Here is a 20,508-nt window from a genome sequence, read left to right on the forward strand (position 1 = left end):
TCATATTTCTTTTTGTCCTTATAGGGGGAAAAAGCCTACTACATATACTTTCATTAGATTCCAGTATGTGTTTATACCATTTAGGGATCATTAAATGGGAATAAATTGCCTCTAAAGCAGGGAAAATCACTTTCAAGTTATATTTGTTCATCCCCTAAATTTTATCCTGCAAGGTTGACAGTCTTGCATTGCAAAATGTGTCTTCCAAAGATCCATTTGTTAGCACACATTGATAGTATACCCCTCTCTGCGACACTATGCTCTACATTATTGGCTATTCTGAAGCAAATGAGAAAGCTTCTACTCAGGAGCAATTTACAGTAAAACCCTGAAATTAGTTCCGACAGCCCTAATGATAAGAGCAGGCATTAGGTTTTACACATTGCCTGAGAGGTCCAGATCGCTAGAGAATTACAGGGATGGTAAAAATGCTTTTTCAGGGGTGGATGGGGAGAGGTTGGAGAATGATTCATGTGTCGGAAAGTCTGTTAAACTAGGCCTTGGAAGGGAAGAGAAATTTGGACAATTTGAATTGGGGAAGAAGACAGAGGAGTGGAACAGCTTGAGCAAAGTCACATAGGAGACTGGAAGGCATCAGACTTCAGGTTCCCACCTTCAATTGGACTTGAATCTAGTTGCATGAAAAGAGAACAGAGTGGTGATACTAGAAAGGAAGGAAGCTCACTGTCTGACTCCATGGGAGGCCTTGCTCATAGATAAAAACATCTGGACATAATTCAGGAAGGAACGGATATTCAATGAGTTCTGATAGGAGAGTGATGCACCTATGGTCATAACAAAAGAGGTTTCTTCATGGCTGTCAATACCTTTCACATGTACATCTCCAGTCCCCGCCTCTTTTTTGAACATGAGATATCCATATCCAGTTGCATACTTGAAACCTCTACCTTAATGATATAAGCAGAACAAACTCAATATGTTCAAAACACAACTCCTGCTATTTCTCCAAAACATACTTGAACCATGCCTTCTGCATCTCATTTGATGCCAATTCCACCTTTCCTGTGGCTTAGGCCCAAAACTTCACCATCCTCCTTGACTGATATCTTTTACACTCCACATCCTGTGTGTCAGAATCTGTTAGGTCTACCTTCAAAATATCACCAGAACCTACTCATTCTAACCACCTCCACAGGCTGGTCTAGGCCATCATAGCCCCTCCCCTGGTCACTATCACAGCACAGGTAGTCTCCCCATGCCAACTCTGGCCCCCACTCTCTAATCTCAACATAGCAGCCAGGGCAGCCCTCCTAAAATGTCAGCCAGATGATGTCACTCCTCTGCTCAAAATCCCCATTTCCTTCCAAGTAAAAAGTCCCTATGAGGCCCTACATGATCAATCTCTGTTACTTCTCTGACCTTCTTTTCAACTCTGCCCTGGCTCACGGTACCCCAGGTTCACTGGCCTCCTGGTTCACCCTCAGGTTCACTTGCCTTAGATATGCCAGGCATGCTTCCTCCTTTGTGTATTTGTACTGGTTGCTCTCTCCAGCTGGAATGTTCTTCCTCCCGATATAGGCCATGCCAACCTCTCCACCTACTTCTAATCTCTGCTCCAAAATTACCTTCTTAGTAAGGTGGACCCTGCCTATCAAATTCAAAGGGGCAAGCCAACCCCCTACAGCACTCCCCATTCTACTTATCTCACCATTTTTTTCCCTTGTAGAACTTGGCACTTTCTACTCTTTCACTTATTGCCTGCCTGCCCCAGCTAGAAGCTAAGTTCCATGAGGACAGGGTAATTGTGAATTTTGTTACTGATATAGTCCATGCTCCTAGAACATTTCCTGGCACATAGTAGATATGCAACAAGTATTTGTTGAGTGAATGAAGGGTAGACTGCTGCTTGAAGGAGCACTGATGAGGGGTCTGTTGTCAGCATCTGGCACATAGATGGCTTGCACTGACCTGACAGGGGCATTGGAATGAAAAGCAAGGGATGATGCAAGAGATAGAGTAGATATGTATCCAGGACCAGATAACTTCATGCAGGAGACATGAGGCTTTGTGATAGATGAAGCACCAATCACAGGTCAATCCTGTGCAGAACTGTAAGATACATTGTGCTCCGGAGGTAGAGACTGTACGCTTCACCCTGCCCTGCTGTCCTTATTGATCACAGATGCAACCAGGTGAAAGTGAGTCGATAAGAATTAACAAAATACTGGTCCTGCAAAAACAGCTCAAAACTGCATGCCCTCTCACTGAGTCCCACAAAAGGTCAGAGTCTGACATGCCCAGGACAGGCAGGTGTTTCACGCTGGGGTCACCTAAAGGAGGAAGAGAGTTCCCCACCCTCCACCATGCTCTCCTGGGAAACTACCCTCAGCAGAAGCTTGAAGTCTTTTCAATAAGCAAAGCGTAGATATATACCTAAAACATACAGGCATAATTCTTAAACTATATTTGAATATGTAAAATCCATTTATCTCTGAAATCAGGTGCCTCACCTACAGATGTTAAAAGCTTGTGATCTCCCCATGACAGGGTAGTCTCTAAGGCTGTGATTGACACCTCCTTCTGCTCTAAAACCTGGAGATGTGCTGGGAATGACCTACTTTAGTTGTTCCCATCCATTATTAGTTTGATATATTAAATAAAATTTAACTGTATTTATAAAATGTACTCAATCACTTTAATTGGATTTGTAAGAATGTATGATTTATGAAACATTACATGGATTCCTCTGGCTAATATTAGACTTAAATATGACTTAAAATATGGTTCCTTCCCATATATCCCTGTGTATATGCGTTGCAGATCTAGGTATCTAGAGTTTCTCAAAGATAGAAACAATTTATTTTTCATCTTTGTATCCACTTGGGCTTAGGATAGTACCAGACATATGGCAGCAATCAATAATTTATATTCTCAGCATGTGGCAGTTTTGGCTGAACCAGGCTGAGTAAGTTCAAATCTTGAACCTTCTCTTTATAAGCTGTGTGACCTTGGGCAAGTTACTTAACCTGTCTGAGCCTTGGTTCCATATTGACAAAATGGGGATAAAAATAAGACCTACCCCAGAGGCTTATAATAAACAAAAACAATCATTCTTGTAAAGTACTTAGCATCAAGCTTGGCACATCACAAGCATTTAATAAATGCCATTTTTATAATTACATGGACATGTGAAAGAAGCACAGTGATTAAAATCAGTGGCTCAGGGGTCACTTTGCCTGGGTTGACATCCTGATTCTGTCTCTTGCTACTTGTATGACCTGGGACAAGATTGTTCTCCCACATACCAGTTCTCCCATCTATTCAATGAAGATATTGGTATTACCTCCCTTTCTCATAGATTTGTCTGAGACAATGCATGTGAAACACTTAGCGCAATGTTTAATGTATATATAACTAGAGGCCCAGTGCATGAATTTGTGCACGGGTGAGGTCATGCCAGCCCCCGTCAATCAGGGGTGGGGCCAGCCAGGGGGAGGGGCTGCGGGTGGTTGATAGACTGGCCCACCCCTGTTTGAACTCCCAGTCGAGGGGGCAATTTGCATATTAGCCTTTTATTATATAGGACTAGAGGCCTGTTGCACGAAGATTTGTGCAGTAGGCCTTCCTTTACCTGGCTGCCGGCACCGGTTTTCCTCCGGCACCTGGGACCCAGGCCTTCACTCTGGCTGCCACCTTCTGTCTTCGCTCCAGCCGGAGCGCCACTCCTGTAGCTCCCTCCACCCCCTGCCCTCTCCCTCACAGCAGGCATCCTGCCCCGCCCGGCCACTCTGCACCTGGAGTGGCTGAGGGGCGGGGCCGTCGCCATCTTTGTCCTGCTAATTTGCATGTTCCCTCCTGATTGGCTGGTGGGTGTCATGGAGGTACGGTCAATTTACATATTTCTTTTTTATTAGTGTAGATAATAAGTAAATAATAATAATAATAGAATTTATTTGTACTCAATAAACATTACTAAGTATTACCATACATGTAATTCTCTTTAAAAAATTGGACTAATAATGGATTGATTCAATTTACAAATAAATTTGATCAGCAGTTTCTGGACTATCAGGGACTTAAGTATCCAATCAGTGGCAATGAATGGGGAGCATCTGGGGTTTGCTGAGGGAAAATACTTCTTCTACAGTGTATGGGGAGGTCCTAAGAGGCAGAGGAAGTAATGTTATATTTCAGCGTTTGGCTGGATCAGACAGGAAGGGACCCCAGAATCTAGGGTTAAATCTGCAAACTGAACCAAAGAGAGGGTGATTGTGAGCCCAAGAGTGCTGTCTCCAAGGCTCTCCCTCCCTCCTAGGTTCATTTTGGATAAATGTTCAGCCACAAGAAGTCTGAGAAATTAGCAGGGTGTCTACTGAGAGTGGGTGACAGTGAGGCAAATCCAGGTGATCCTTGCTGGGTCTGTGGATGGGCAGCAGCTGTCCCCAGTGGGCCACAGAGCCCTGTGGGCAGGCTTTCTCCAGATGCACAGGCCACGCAGAGCTCTAGTCTGGGAAGGAGCCTGGAGGGAGGCACATTCTCAGACCTTGAAGTTGGAGGTGAAGCAACAAACCCTGTGGTAGCCTCAAACATAAGAACTGAGACACCCAGTGGGTGAACAAGGTCAAGAGGAAGGCAGAAATTGGGAACTTGGGTCAGAGCAGCCATCTAGCCATCAAAACCATAGGTACTGAGCTGATATCAGCCAGGGGCAAAGACCCAGCCTCAGTTCAGGATTTGTCCTGGGAACTGGGGAAAGAAGGAACAGGTGAGGTGGTTGGGAAGGGTGGGATTATGGCAGACTTGCACAGCAGGCCTCTTCTCTGTTATCTTCCTCTCTACCATTTTCCTTGATGAGTCAAATGCCTGTGGAGGTGGCCTCATGAGTGAGCCACAGAAACACTTATCGACCTTTGTAAAAGCAACTTCAAAATGCTGGCAGAATTTACACATTTTCTTTGACTTCCCTCTTGCTTGATTGAATGATCCCCAACCCCACCCCCATGCAATTTTAATATCAAGTACAAATTTTATCAAGTCTTTCTCTGTAATCAGGATATAAAAATGATCCCAACATTTCTCTTTGAAAATGGATCTTCAGAGACTCAGTAGGCCTTTATGCATCACTAATGAGTTCTTTAGTGAAACATTTTGTCTTTTACTAAAATAAATCTCTCCTATTAAATCTTCCATATGAAAAATCAGATAGCATTTAAGCTGACTAGTTTCATTTTAGAAAATCATTGTACTTGTTAAGGATTTGGGAGCTGTTACAGTGTCTTTTTGATCAGCCAGAGGGATCTTATTAGCTGAGTTCATGAAAAAAAAATTAGAACATACTCTCACAGAACCAAATCTTTGTCTTAGAAGATAGCATAGTGTTTTGCTGGTGTAGCCTCCAATCTCATGAAAAAAAAAAAACAAAAACACAAAAAAACATTCTTTAGCATTTCTTGTAGGTGACTGTATTAGTTTCCTAAAGCTGATAATACAAGTACCACAGACCAGGTGACTTAGAACAACAGAAATTAATTCTCTCAGGGTTTCGGAGGCTAGAAGTCTGAAATTGAGGTGTCAGCAGGGTCCTGTTCCCTCGGAAGGTCTGGGGGAGGATCTGTTCCTTCTGGCAGCCTCCGACGTTCCTTGGCTACGAGATGGCCACCTTCTCTCTGTCTCTTGACATCATCCTTCCTTCTGTGCATGTCTGTCCCTGTGTCTGAATTTCTCCTTTTCACAAGGACACCAGCATTAGCACACACCCTGGTATCAGCAGGGGCAAAGACCCAGCCTCAGTTCATGACTGGTCCTGGGAAACTACTTACCTCTGTGAAAACCCTATCTCCAAATAAGGTCACATTCCAAGGAACTGGGGCTTAAGACATGAACACATCTTTCCAGGGAGACACAATCCAACTCATAACACTGACCATCCAGTGTCACCTTCCTGACATCCATTATCACACAAGGGTATTCACCTGCTCTAAACAAATCTTTTACTTGCAGAGCCAACACGCTGCTTCCTATAGCTTCTCCTACTGGCCACAAGGGGCAGTGAGAGAGTTCCTTTCCCAGTAACGGCAGACCATAGTTTAGCCCTGGTTGACTTTAACAGCAATGACCTTGGCAAGGACCTTCAAATCCTTCTGAGCTTCATTTTCCTTACCTTTAAATTGGGGTGACATATTATAAGAATGCTGTGAAGCTATATTAGGATACTCTGTGTAAAATGCTTTCCAAGGTGTGATACGCAAGTTCCACTGGATTTCAAGTTTCTTAGTAAGGGCTCTGCAGGGGGACCACAGCACAGACTCTGCAGCCATTCGGCCTGAGTTGGACATCCAGCCCTGCCACTTCATACCTGTGACAACTCTGGGAAGTTACTGTCCTTCTCTATGTCTCTCTCTTTATTCCATAAAATGAGAATATTTACAGCACCTCTGTTAAGATCTTATATTGAAGATTAGAGTATGATCTACGAAAAGCACGTAGAAACTGCCTAGTACATGTTAGGTACACTATTATATGTCTTAGCTAGTTTTATGGAGGGGGACCACATCTTAGTACCCTATGTGCAATACATCCCAGTTTCTAGCGTACAGCAGATGCTCCAAAAATGTCTGTTGAGTAAGAAATGAAGACATGCAGCTTCTGGCCCCGGGAGACAGACAAGCTGAGCCCCACACCTCCTCTGGGTAATGCTGCTCAACCCCCACCCCACCCCTAGGCAGTGGCATAAACACTGGTGCTGTGGTGCAAGGTACCCTACACCTTCCCAGGCTGTTCTTTCTGGCACAAAGAGCAGCTTCCCCCTGCTGCAGTTCAGTTTGCAGGTCAGTCCCAAGCCACCAGGTAGTTCAAACCAGCCTGAAAGGAATGTTCTTTTCTTATATTACTAAAAATGAATGTGCTCTTTAAAAGATACTCTAGCTTTCCATCTTCTTCCATTTGCTTCTTCACCCAGTAGTCCTTGTTTCCTGGTCTTTTCCCCAGTCTTCCTCCCCCTCCTGCCCACCCCTTCCCCATGCTCCAAGCTGTACATCACCAACCCCTCTCCCACCTTCTCCTGGAAGCCTTTCCAACTTGTCACCAACAACCAGAGTACTCTAGATTTGTCACAAGCATATTTATAATCAGGTGTGATATGCAAAATATTTTAATATAAATACCTCCAGGTGAGCAGCAACCAACCAATGGGAATGCACCAGAGCCAGGACAGGGAGGCCCCCTGCTGTGCCAGATTTAACTCTTTGATTCCTGGAGTCCAGGAGGGGGAGGTGGCTGGATTTGGGGGAAGGGGTTGCAGTGATCAGAGATGAAGGGAAAACACCTGAGACTTGACAGGCTTGGGACAGTGGCTATTTTATAACTGCAACAGAAGTATTTCCATTATTTTGATAAACAGCACAGGGAGCATAACCACTCAATGTCAGACTCTAAGATTGATTGCCTACATGTGTCTGAATTCCAGGAAGCCCTCTGTGAGGGTAGGTGATTCACCACATGGTTTTCAAATCAGACTGAAAAAGACTAGACAATAACAGAAGATGTATAATAAAGTTTTGTGTCTTTGGATAGACTTCACTTATTTAGAAAAAGACCAGCTTCTGGGATTGCTAACAACGGATGATAATAAAAAGAGCAGCCAATATTTACTCAGCATTGTTCCAGGTGCTGTGTCTGAAGGTCTATAAGGAAAATTTAACCCCCATAGAGTGGTTGTAAATTAGCCTGGCTTGTCTTAATTTTCCAAACTGCTAACGCTCACACTGTCTGAAAAGGAATGGAAAAAAATATCCTCTGGTGATATTTATATCTCACAGGATTTGGCATATAAAATGGGGCTCAATAAGATTTGCCAAAGGAAAGAAAGGAGGACAAACATTTTCTAACATTCGTTGAGTGCCCACCATGAAAGGGTCCCTGTACTGTGGACTTTGAGAAGTATAAGACATAGACCACAAAGGCCTGCTCTCCCCACAGGAACATTTCTACTGCTGTGATATTAATATTTCATAGAGCTTCTGTTTCACCCATGGCTATGGCGATGCTCACATTTGTGAATGTGATGTTAGGAAAGCTAGACACTATGAGGTCAAATACCCACTGAAGAGGTTTTGTGTTATGTTGCTATATCATCAGATGCACACTTCTGTAACTCAGAAGACATTTATCTTCTGGTTAAATAAAATATTCAAATGAAGCACCTGATGCCCAGAAATTAGTTTCCTTAAATCTCTGGAGATTGGAGGGACTATTTTTGGTCTCACTGGTTTTTCTTAACTGACACATTTTCAGTTGACATATAAACAGGATAGATAATCCTTACCAGTATAGATAGGGCTTAGCCCCTTAAACTGACAAACAGCTTTTTCCAAACATAACACACAAGTAGTCTGAGAAACCAAAACTGTCCAAGCAACAAAGTCCATTAAAAAACAGCAAAACATCTAAACATGCTTTGAAATGGCCAACTACAAACAATTTGTCCCTCTTTGCTTCTCCTCCCATTTATTAATTTTATGTTTCACCTGTTTTAAATGGTTACAAAATTAGGTCTTAATGGAATAGGCCAACAGTGCTTGAAGGAATAGGGAAGTTATATTGGCATAGTAATGTAATGAATGAGTCACAGAGCTCTTCACACAGCACTGGCGATGGCCCCAAGGTTTTCCCAGCCTCTCTGGTGATGATAGGCTGCCCTAAATGCAAATCTAGAGATGGGAAGACTATCTTAGAGGGATGCAGCTCCTTCTGAGGAAATTAAAAGCACTAGCATTGGGCATCACCCCCACCATCAGGTGTGGCAGTGAAATGATCTCTTATGCCTATTCATATGGTTTTCTGGGAAAGAAATGCCAACTAAATTACAGTTTTCATTACCATTTAGGCCATCCATCTGCACAGCTTGATGCACACCTTTTCTTAGCCTCCCTACACTCATAGTTGTGCACAGATTGGTGGTGGATAACATTGGAGGCATTAGTAACCGCCCATCGGCCTTCGTGCTTTTCCCTAGTTTATACATCCAGCGACTTCTCCAATCTTCCTTGTGTCTTCCTACACATTTCCTCTGTACCATGGAAGCAACAGAGGAAAAGGAACATGTCCCAGAAAAGAGATTATAAATATTCCCTTTTTATATCTTCAATAAGTAATTTTATGCTTTTAACAAGAGTACTGCATGTATAGACTGTAAAAGATGACTTGTAATAAAAATTGAACTGAATTACTAATAAACAGAAAGAGTTATTATAAATTAATGCAAAATATTAATGATTGGGCAATTGTTCATTTTTATGAAAGTTCTGGTTAACATTTGCTTGTAGTGACTAATTTCCTCTAATTCTGGTGCTCTTATGGGGCTGAATTTTATTTGCTGTGGTTAGAACTAATAATACAAAAAGCTCATCTGGCTAAATCAGTTTATTTAAATTCAAAAAGACGTCTAAAAGTCTAATATTCCACTTGCCTTAGAGTAGAGCTGTGTCAGTTCCATAGTTAATGTTTTGAATTAAGCCCTAATGTAAATAACCATTCCATTTTCCTACACTTTCACTTGTCCATATCCTTCCAGAAATGTGCTGGCCAAATCTTAAACTCAGCCTTTGCTACCTGACTTGGACCCATAAAAATGACGAGTCAATATAAATCTGCTCACTTACTCAAATCAAGGCCATAATTTTTTCCCCCCACTTTCAAAACTGCCTTGAGAAATTTTGAAAGTAGAGAAACTGCGACTGTGAGTGTCTGATAGTCACTTAAGAAAAGTCTGCTAATCAACTTGTGTGTCACCAGCACCAAAACAGTGGTCTGTTTGATTGGATTTTTTCACTTTCAAACTGTGTACACTGTAGATAGTTAATAAATCCTCCTAGGCTTAATCAACTTTGACTCAACTTGCCACTTGTGCTTATATGCCTCATGCAGTCTTCTCACAATTGTCCAACATGTCCAGACTGTTACCAATATGTATCCCTGCTGTCACGTTTCACTCTAATTGTCAATGTATGCGGCTTTCTTCTTTGCTAGATTAGGAACATATAAGGAAAAACAGAGGTATAGCAAATTATGATTGGTGTTTTTTTCAGAGCAACTTTTGCTGTCTCTTGAGCTCTCACAACCATCAAGAGTTGAGATGTAGGAATATAATCACCTCCACTTGACAGATGAGAAAATTGAGGCACAGGCTATTATAAATTAGCTGTAAATGTTCATATGACCATTTTGGAATGAAGCCACAACCAGAATTCCAGGATCGTCCCACTATAATCCATCGCTGCTTTAAACTCTAGATTAGTCATGCCATGTTAATCAGCCCTGGCAAGTTTCAGCAGGAAAAATATCAAAGAAAAACAGATCTGAGGCTCTTCTGAAAAATAAATGCCAGCGTTGGCACTGATTGTGAGAACAAGAATAATAAAGGGGTGAAGCGCTTGGTAGACAGGCCAGAGAGAAGCACAATGATGGAGAAACTGAACTAGTATTAAGAAGGTTGTTTTAAATATCATGTACTTTTATCTACTATGCAGAGAAGGTGTTAGCAGTAATAATAATGAGGATGGTGATGATGATAATAATAATAATACTTATAGGGGGCTTATTATGTGCCCAGAACTGTTCAAATACTTTATAAGTGTTAACTCTTAATCCTTACCAAAAATCTGTGAGGTAGGAACTATTGTTATCTTCATTTTACAAATATGGCAGCTGGAGGCCACAAGTACCCAGAACAGAGCAAGGTTGGAGCCCAAGCTGTCCAGTCCCAGAGATTGCTCCCTTTGCCACAAGTTGAAGCCAATCCTCTGGGAGAGGTTACATGACAGATGGGCTTCGGTTATGTAACTACAGGGCAAAAGCATCTGTCCTGATATCGGGGTTTCACTAAGTTGATTTCACACGTGTGGAATGCTAGGAAGTCTGAGGGGGTTCTTCCACGGCCTTCCCGTGACCAGATCTGGGGTCCCCAGCAGGCTCCTGGATGCCCCATGTCCCTGCAGGCCACTTTCAGAGCAGACTGTCTGCCCTCAATTGTGGGAGTCAGCATTCTCCATTTCACAGCCTGGCCTGCTCTCTTGAAACCACCAGTCACGTGCTGAAAATAGTGAGTGGCCAAGTCCCAACTCAAAGAGGCGGAACTCAGTAGGTCGGGCTGTGACCCTGGCCCTCAACTGAAATTCTTATATCCCCCAGGGCCCTTTCCAGAGTCTGCTGATCAGTGATGTGGCATACACCAAGACACAGTTGAAATCATTCCAAACCAATGCATCTGGCAGAGGCCTATTAACTGTTTGAATAATAGGTCATATAAAAATCCATTGCTCTTCCCATGGAAAACGATTGGGATATAGTTGTCTACTAGCTATTCCTGTGGGCAAAAACTCCTATTGTTAATCCCTTTAACAATCTCCTAATTAATGTTTTCTCTTTTCCTTCCATATTTTAATTGACTTTTTCAATTAGGAGCATACTAGGAAAAGATTCTAAAAATTACTTGTTTTAAAATAAGCAATTAGAAAATCTCATGTTCCAATTAGGCTTTCTCTTTCTCACACCGACCCGATTCTTGAAATCTTTTCTTAGCCAAAGCGGCGTGTATTCTATCCCACGCCATGTAGCGGCCGTGTAATTCTGATCGCTCCCATCTGGTGTTCTGCCAAGTACCTGTTACAGTTATTCAGCATCTTTCTTCATCGTGGTGAGAATCAACATTGGTACTTGGTATTAGACTTTTCCATGCTTGCTTATTTTAATAAACGTAATTCAGCTGCAAACTCTTACCTGTTTCTAACTATCCTCCCTAATCTAAATATTCCTGGAGTAGAGATTATTTTGGGAGGTAGAATAAACTGCACACAAATCTTATGTAAACTCAGAATTATATGGTGGTTTGTTTTTTTTTAAAAAAATAAGTGTTCTCCAAACAATGTAAACTATAATAAAATTAGAGGGATAAAATATAATAATCAGGGTAAATTTTACATATGGCATAAAACATAATCTGATCTTGATAGTCTTCTGTTTAAAAATTTTCCATGGCAATGAAATTCATACCTTTTAACTTCACTTTCAAAGTTGTTATCTAGCTCCAGTAGACTACTTCCTGCTTCATCTTTTATCAATCTCTCCCCGCCCCCCCCGCGACCAACCCACACCCCACTGTATTCCATCCTTGAGCTACTTTGTGAAAGTCCCCAGATGGTATATGCTCTTCCTCTTGTTCTCATTTTGTATTCTGCCCCTCAACACACACACACACACACACACACACACACACACACACACACACACACACACACTTCTGCTACCACTCACTACTTTGCCAAATTCATTCTCATCCTTCAGGTCTGAATTTAAATGTCACTTCTTCAGAGCCCTTCCCTAATCCACTAGTCTCAATTCTGCCCCTCTCCCACCATTCTCTCAGCATTCTCCTCCAGAACTCGTATGTCAATGTGTAATCATACATTTATCTGTGTCATTATTTGGCTAGTATCCATCTGCACCCCTAGACTGTAGGCTTCGGGAAGGGCGGCAGCATATCTTGTGTTTGCTCATCTTCGGTTAACCAGCACTTAGCGCAATACCTGGCACACAGTAGGACTTCAATCAATATATCTTGAATGAACAAATGAATAAGACCCTGGGAGTATACCAAGAACAATAGTGAGTGTGATCCAACCAGTTGCTATTTCCATACCTGGTGTGCCCCACCTGGAGTGAGCTAAGACCCTGAGAGGGCCCACGTGACTCAGGAGCTGCAGTCTCCATATTAGTACCTGGTGTGAGCCCATCTCCCTGCCCTTCACCCGGGCTCCTGTTTCCAGTCCCACACAACATGTCACAAGGCTTCTGGAATGGCACCCACCCATCTCCATCCCACAGACGCTGGGCCAGGCCCCTTCTCTACGGCTGTTCCCCACCACTCTTATCTCTCTGGAAACAGCATTTAACCAAAAACTAAAAGGGAGGAAGAGTTAAAATAAAACCAAGAAAACAATCCTAGCAGCCACAGGAAGACGTTTCCAAGACATTTTATCTTTATGTCTTGGACTAAAATCGGGAGACACTATTTTTGACACTTCTGTTTTGTTTCACAGTGATATACAAAGATGCTTCACATTTCTGCACACGGCCCTTTCCCATTCGGCTATGACAACTTGCTTTGATAATCAACAGTTTTTGTGTGATGATGTGTATCCTGACAAATCTTACGCCTGAACAAAAACCTCCTTACAAATTGTTTACTGTGTCAAATAGCTTGTTATATTTGACAGTAGCTTTTCCTTTAGGATTTTAGAATCCTATAAGATCCCTTAGTAAAATTCTGCTGCCTGGAGTTTCCCAGAGTATGAATTAGCATTCCTGTGGTACAGGGTTGTCTCTTTAAAAAATATGGTTACTTACAGAAATACCCTGTAGAATTGAAAGTAATGTTAAATATAAGATACTTGGATAAGTATAATTAAGTAATTAAGTAATTTTTATCATGTTTTGACGTGAAACTTTTTAAAAGAACAAAAAGCCAATCAAAATACAACTAAATCTGTTATCTTGCACTTACTGTAAACAAAATGTCATATACAAATATTTTTCTTTCTTTGGAAATATTAACCACACTTACTTTGTGCCTACTATGTGCCAAGTATTTTTCTAAACCTTGTGCATATATTAACTCATGCAATCCCACAACAGACCTTAGAGGAGAACACAAGAATTATTTTCATTGTGCAGATGAAAAACAAATGGATGCACAAGAAATTCAAGTAATTCGCTCAAAGTAACACAACTAAAAAAGGCAGAGCCAAAGTTATGTGACCAGGCATCTGCCTCCAGAGCTGTGAGTTTAACCACTCCTCCATCCTCTTACCAATGCATGGATGAACCCGGGCAAATGATCTTTTCCACTTGCAAATCCTCATATATAATTTATTATATTTTAAATTGTTATATGCCTTCTATTGTATTATGAAGGATAATGCTAGATTTTTTATCTTCCATGGATTTTAACTGTGGCTAATAAACAGCTTGGCATAATGATGTGAGTCAAGTAGAACTGGGTTTAGAATCCAGCTCTACCACTTACCAATTATCTGACCTTAGGAAAGTTCCTTAATCTTTCTGAGCCCACTTGCTATTTTGTAAAACAGGGATCATTACAGCTGTTTTCACAGAAAAATGAGATAATCACATATAAATTGTCTGGCATGTGGATGATCAATAATATACCTTTCCCCAAGTGTGTGAGTAAGAACACTAGGAAATTACATTAATTCTTATGAAAAAGAAGGTTCCATCAATAAATTACTAATTTGATATTGTAAATTATATTCTATTGGCTGAAAACAGTTTATACAGTTCCTTAAGAGTCCCAGTTGTATCAAGAGACAACAGCATTTACAAGAAAACCATAGTTTTTGTAGCCTAATCGAAATTTTCATGCTCAGTTACAAAGCATTACAGAAGACGAGTGATCAAATTGACAATTATCTGAATGAGCAAAACTGAATAGCCAGAGTATAGAGGTGTGGATGTCTCCCAAATTGCATCCCATTGTATGGAACTCTGCTTTCCCATATCCTCCCATTAAGCGCTCCTGTACCTTTGTGTACCTATAAGTGGACCTTGTAAACCTGAGCCTTCCTGGTGTCAGCTTCCTAGTGAAGTGATTGTGACTAAAGAGTTTGGATTGAGGTTGTCAAAGAGAAGCCTGGGCGGTTTAGCCTCTGTACAAGAAATGTCACTCTGCTTAATTCTCCTCCACCCTTGCTGATGGGCAGTAGCTATGTCTTGTATCCCATGGCCACCTCCTATCATATGTATGTATATGAACACCTGACATAAAGGCAGCCAATCCAAAGACTGGTCACACACCTATGCTGTAGGAGCAGGCACCATCATAATACTTTCTTGGCAATTTGGTTTTAGCAAACTGAGAGACTAAAGCAATTACCAAGGGAGTGCAGAAAGGGAGATAAAATAGATGTCTCAAGCAAGTTGGTAGGGGGACTCTGGGATGTCACTAAACAGAAAAGTAATGTTAGGATAAAAATTTCTCCCAAAACTTGCAGAGCAAAGTAGATGGAAAGAGAAAGAGAGATTCCTAGACTTCTTTGATTTAAGTTATTTTTAATTATGGTTCCACTTTATCTATATCTTTACAATAGACCTTCTAACTCTTGACCATGGAAGGCAGAGTGAAACATCCCAATAGAAACTTGAGAGTAAGGAGACACACACTGACACTGCCCATTGTTATAGAATTTTATTAGCAGAAACAACCAGTTCCTTCTGATGTTCCCAGTACCCGCCTCTGTGTCCTCCCCATAGAGGGTGACACAGTCTCCAATGCTGCTAACAGCGGGGCCTCAGGGCAAGACTGGCTGATGAGCACAGGGAGAGAGCCTGCGCTGCCAAAAGTGCAGCTGACACCAGTGGGAAGCAGAGTGAGAACTCCAGATGTTTAGAATTAGAATGACTATAAACAAATTTATATCCCCAGATCCACCAAGCTTGCTTTTTAAAATTATTTTTGTATCTGATAAACAAACCCATATTCTCTTTTCTTGGTTGCAAATAGACTAATTCTGCAGGGAATGATAATACTCATACTGGTTAACACAGTTTGCTATTCTTTCCCCAGAAATTGCATAATTCACATCAACATGATTCTCTCAATTGGTAGCTTGAGGACTTCAGTATAAACACTACCATTTTCAAAGATTCTTCAAGACTGGTTTTATGCACATGTGTCACCTTATTCATTTTTTTTTTTCGCTGTGCCAACTTTCATGTCCAAATGTTCACTTTAGCCATAGTGAAACGTTCTTCGCTATGTCATATCATGACATTACATTTGATACAACTGTCAAGGGAGTAGCAACTTTTTGCAGCAAACTAATCAGTTGCAAGAGATTATCTGAATTTGTGCCTGGAAATTTTGCCTATGCATCTGTGACTAAGAAGAGTCCACTCTCATACTACCATGGCCTCTTCAATAATTTGAATGAGGGGTGCCTTCAGCCAATCTGAAACACACATTTCAAGAGGTTCTTATTATTACTCCCATTTTGTCATCACTCCAGCATGCACAAACTGATGTCTAGCAGGTTCAAAGCCTCCTTTTGCTATGTCACAATAAATAGGCCCTCCATACTGCCTAGGAGAAGGGTGTGTCTTTACACTCAGCAGTCACATTTCTTCAGAGTCTATTGTCAGACATAGAATCCATTAAAAACAACCACAATCGATCTCAGGCAGCTTCTCTACTCAACAGGTTTGAGCAAGGTAGATAATCGCCTAATGCCTGAATCACCCCTTATATGTTCCAACTGTGTTCTATGTTCCAACACATGCATGCATGCGCAAACACACATACACACATGGGATCCTTACCTTTATATATATGGAGTGATTGTGAAATGGTTGACAATAGAGTTGAAAGCTACCAATAACAGTCCTAAACCAAAACGTTCCTTTTACAGGGCCGTTGTTCAAGAGAGAACTGCAAGTATCTTCACCCTCCAACACATTTAAAAACTCAACTAGAAATTAATGGGAGGAACAATTTGATCCAGCAAAAAACTGCAGCAGCAATGCTTGCCCAGCAGATGCAATTTATGTTTCCAGGAACCCCACTTCATCCAGTGGTGAGTACATCGCATCTAATGAAGGGCTTGATGATTAAAGTGTTGGTGTGGGCGATGCCACATTGACCTTGGGCGGCCTCCATCTACTTTGTCTCTGGCTACAATTAAAGCAAATAGCTTTGACGCTGAAAGGATGCTGAAAATAGAGTTTTTAAAATTATTTACGTGGAAACAGTAGGCAAAGACAATTTCTACTCAATATCTGGGTGCCACTCCAGCTCTTTCTCACCAGTAAACTCTGTATTTGAACCATCTTAGAATGCTAATAGTTCTACATTTTCATCTGGAGTATGAATTGATGATCTCTGTGAAGAAGAGGTTTTGATGCCTAAACTTTTTTTTAGCAAGATAGTTGACCGATAATTTAGTTCAATGGCATCATTTTAAGAATGAGGAGTGAGAAACCAGAGGTGTTAAGTCATCTGGCCAGGGTCAAGCGGCTAGGAAGTTGTGGAGCTGGGACTGGGACTCAGACATCTTGCCCCACCTGGAGCCTGACACCAGCCCAAAAGGATGATGTCTTAGTCACCTACACCTCCTGTCTCTCCGAGGCCTGCTGGCGGCGTGGCAGCCGCGGCAAGGATCACAAGGTTAAATGTATTGTGTTGTGTAATGTTTTCTCCCTGATTTCACAGCATTTCAAAGTCCTTCCTTAGCGGTCTGGAAATTGTTTTAGAAATGAGGTCCTGGAGAAAAGGAGTGCATTTGGCTTTAGCAGATTTCATTTATATTTGTGAATTATTTGTCAAAAACAAGCTAATTGTTTTTGAAAAAAACAAAGCCAGTGAAGTGAGTAAAATTTGCTTTAAAAAAAAACAAAAAACATGTACATACACAAAAGACTATTGTTTAAAAATCAGCCTTTGTTGTATGAAAATTCTGTTATTGAAAGCTGCTAAATTAAAAGGGATAGCTACCAGTGAGTTGAATTTTTGTATTGTGTGTCTGTCAGATGAGATGGGGAGGGTGGGTGTGGATTGGAATGAGGGGAGAGAATCTGGGGAACTAATCTGCTTATCTCAAGGTCAAGAATCTGCTTATCTGAAGGTCAAGAATGATGGCACAAAGTAGCCAGGAACAAGCTCTACCCAGAGTTAAAAAAAAAAAAAAAGTGCCAGGCACAGGTGGCTCCAAGATAAATAGGATATAGTCTTTTGGGGATAGACAGATTGGTGGAAAGGGCAAAGTAAGATTCAGGCACAGGGAACTGTGATTTGGATAAGGCAGGAAAGGCTGCTTGGAGGAGGTCCCAAATAAGCTTGTCCTAAAGAATGAGTAGAAGCTAGCCTTGATGTAAGGAAAACACAAATAGCGTTCTAAACACATTTAACACCAAAAATAGGCATTTAAGTGGATCTATTTAAAACCACACACATGTATTATTTATGGTTCTCTTTATTGATGCATGGATATAAGTTATTTTTTAAATTGTCTAAATGCTAAAATAGTTTAGTTACATGACATTAAATAATGTCTATGGGAATAAATTTAGAACAACGAAGGTCAGCACGGTAACACTGAAATATATATCTCTTTCATTTTAATCATTCGCTTCTTATTTATTTATAATTAATAAGGATTGACCCTGGTACTCAATAATGGCAATGTCAATAAGAAAACTTCATTCCTGTTGCTATTAGTTGAACTTTTTTTGAAAGTTATGTATAATTTCAAATATTAATTAGAAGTTAATAACCATGATTATGAAAAAGGTATAGTACATTTACATATTTTAATAGAGATTGTTAAACTATAAGAAGTATTAGGATAAAGTGTGATAAACTTACTCATCAATTCTACAAACAAATGACTTCAGAGTCTTAGGAATTGATCAGTGACCTAGTACAGTGTAGTAGGCCAAATAGTGGCTCTCAAAAGTACCTGGAACCTGTAAATGTTACCTTAAATGGAAACAGGGTCTTTGCAGATGTGATTAAGCTAGGTATCTTGAGCTGAGGAAATCCTCCAGGATTAAATGCAATCACCTCTCTCCCTGTCTATTTCACCCAAAGACCTAGCTTTTTCTCTGGATAATTAGCAACCCCGGAGGCAGCAGGAGACAGTAGCTGGGATCTGACTAATGGTCACAGTGTTTAGACCCCTGGCAGGCTAAAGGTAACATAGATGTAAGTTCCTGAGCTCTAAGGTAGAACCACCCCCTGGCTACTTTCCCATGAAACCAGGACAAAAGGTCACAAGAACAGACCTCAGAGCTGCCCTCAATACCTGCAGAAATTATTTATTACCCTTACTTCACCTCTGACCAATCAGCTCCCAGCATGACTCTGAACCCCTAACCTATGATGGCTTGTGATTTTGTCCTATATAATTTGTAATCGACATGCCATTGGAAAGTTCAGACTTTTGAGCATTAGCTTCCCATTCTCCTGGATGGCACCATTCATAATAAAATAGCCAATATTTACCTAAATAAATAAATAAATAAATAAATAAATAAATAAATGCAATTATAAGTATCCTTATAAGAGAGATATAAAGGGAGAGTTGACACAGACAGAGAGGAGAAAGCCAATGTGCCCACAGAGGTCGAAAATGGAGTGATGTGGTCACAAACCAAGGAATGACAGCAGCCACCAGAAGATGGAAGAGACGAGGAATCCTTCCTAGAGGCTCCAGAGTGAGTGTGGTCTTGCCAACATCTTGATTTTGACCCAGTGAAACTGATTCATGATTCCAGAACTATGAAAGGATAAATGTGTGTTGTTTTAAGCCACCGAGTTTGTGGGAATTTGTTAGATCAGCCACAAGAAACATGCAGAAATTGCTTAAGATAAAATAGAGTCACAAGTACCACTCCATTTTTAGGTTTCTTTGAAGTTAAACTTCTTTATATTTTTCTACTCCCTCTATCTCCCATCCACCCTTAAATCTTTTACCAATGATCTTCATATTTCTAAACTGAGAGTCACTTTTGCCTTCATTATATTTGTTTGACCTCTTAGCAATATTCGGCTTGTATAATCAATCTCTTCTTTGTGGAGGACTCCTTCCTCTCTGATCACTCCTTCCTCCTCTTTCTCTATCATGTTCCTCTATGTGTTGAAGCTGCTAATTGAGGTCCCCAGCACTGGACATCTCTCTCATCTTCCCTCTCCTTCCTGGTCTCACCCATTCCTGTGGCTGTAAATCATCTCCAGGCTAAGAACAATCCCAAATGTATGCTTCCAGTCCAAACTTCTCTGAGCCTCAGGCTCCTGTATCCTACTTCCTATTGGACTCACCTTTAAATTTCTCACAGGATCTCAGCGTGTTAAAGATCAAATTATTTATTTCACTACATTTCCATCTCAGTAAATGCAACCAGCAGTTTCAAACCGAAACCAAGCAGACTCTCTCTTGCATACTTTTTCATGTCTATTTCATCAGTAAGTCCTAATATATCTGCCTTCAAGTCCCAGCACCCTTGTCTGAGCTACCATAAACCTATTTATCAAAATACATTATGGGCATTTCCTTTCTAATCTCTCAGTTTGCTTTATTTCAATGTATCCTGCATATAGCAACCATAGGAACTTTTTAAACATATAAATGAAATCATATCACTCCCTTGCTTAAAATATTTCAATGTTTTCCCATTTCAAAGCCTAAACATATAACCTTATCTGTGATCTGGTCCTCACCCAGCTCACCACTTCACCCTGAATCCACTGAGACTTAACCAAACTTTCAGTTCTATGAACACATCCTGTGAACACACAAAGCTCTTGCTTGCCTCATGGTCTCTGCTCTTGCTAGAAGTATTCTATTACCCTTGTTAACTTCATCTCATTCATAAGGACTCTAAATCTCTTACCTTCGATTTACAACCAATCTCCATCACTATCAATGAAGTCTCCTCATTTCTACTTATCCATAAACATGAATTGTAATTGTGCTTGTTCTT

General features: G+C 40.9%; 1 protein-coding gene across 3 annotated transcripts in view; it reads left to right on the forward strand.

Moving 5' to 3' along the window:
• MBNL2 (muscleblind like splicing regulator 2) overlaps nt 1–20,508 on the forward strand; it is a 161,513-nt gene that overhangs the window by 94,003 nt on the left and 47,002 nt on the right. For all 3 annotated transcript variants that reach the window (XM_008143990.3, XM_028148944.2, XM_028148947.2), the window contains exon 3: nt 16,440–16,604. In XM_008143990.3, coding sequence (XP_008142212.1) covers nt 16,440–16,604 — 165 coding nt within the window. The remainder of the gene's footprint in view (nt 1–16,439; nt 16,605–20,508) is intronic.

Source organism: Eptesicus fuscus, chromosome 8 (genome assembly GCF_027574615.1).
Source record: "Eptesicus fuscus isolate TK198812 chromosome 8, DD_ASM_mEF_20220401, whole genome shotgun sequence".
Classification (NCBI taxonomy): domain Eukaryota; kingdom Metazoa; phylum Chordata; class Mammalia; order Chiroptera; family Vespertilionidae; genus Eptesicus; species Eptesicus fuscus.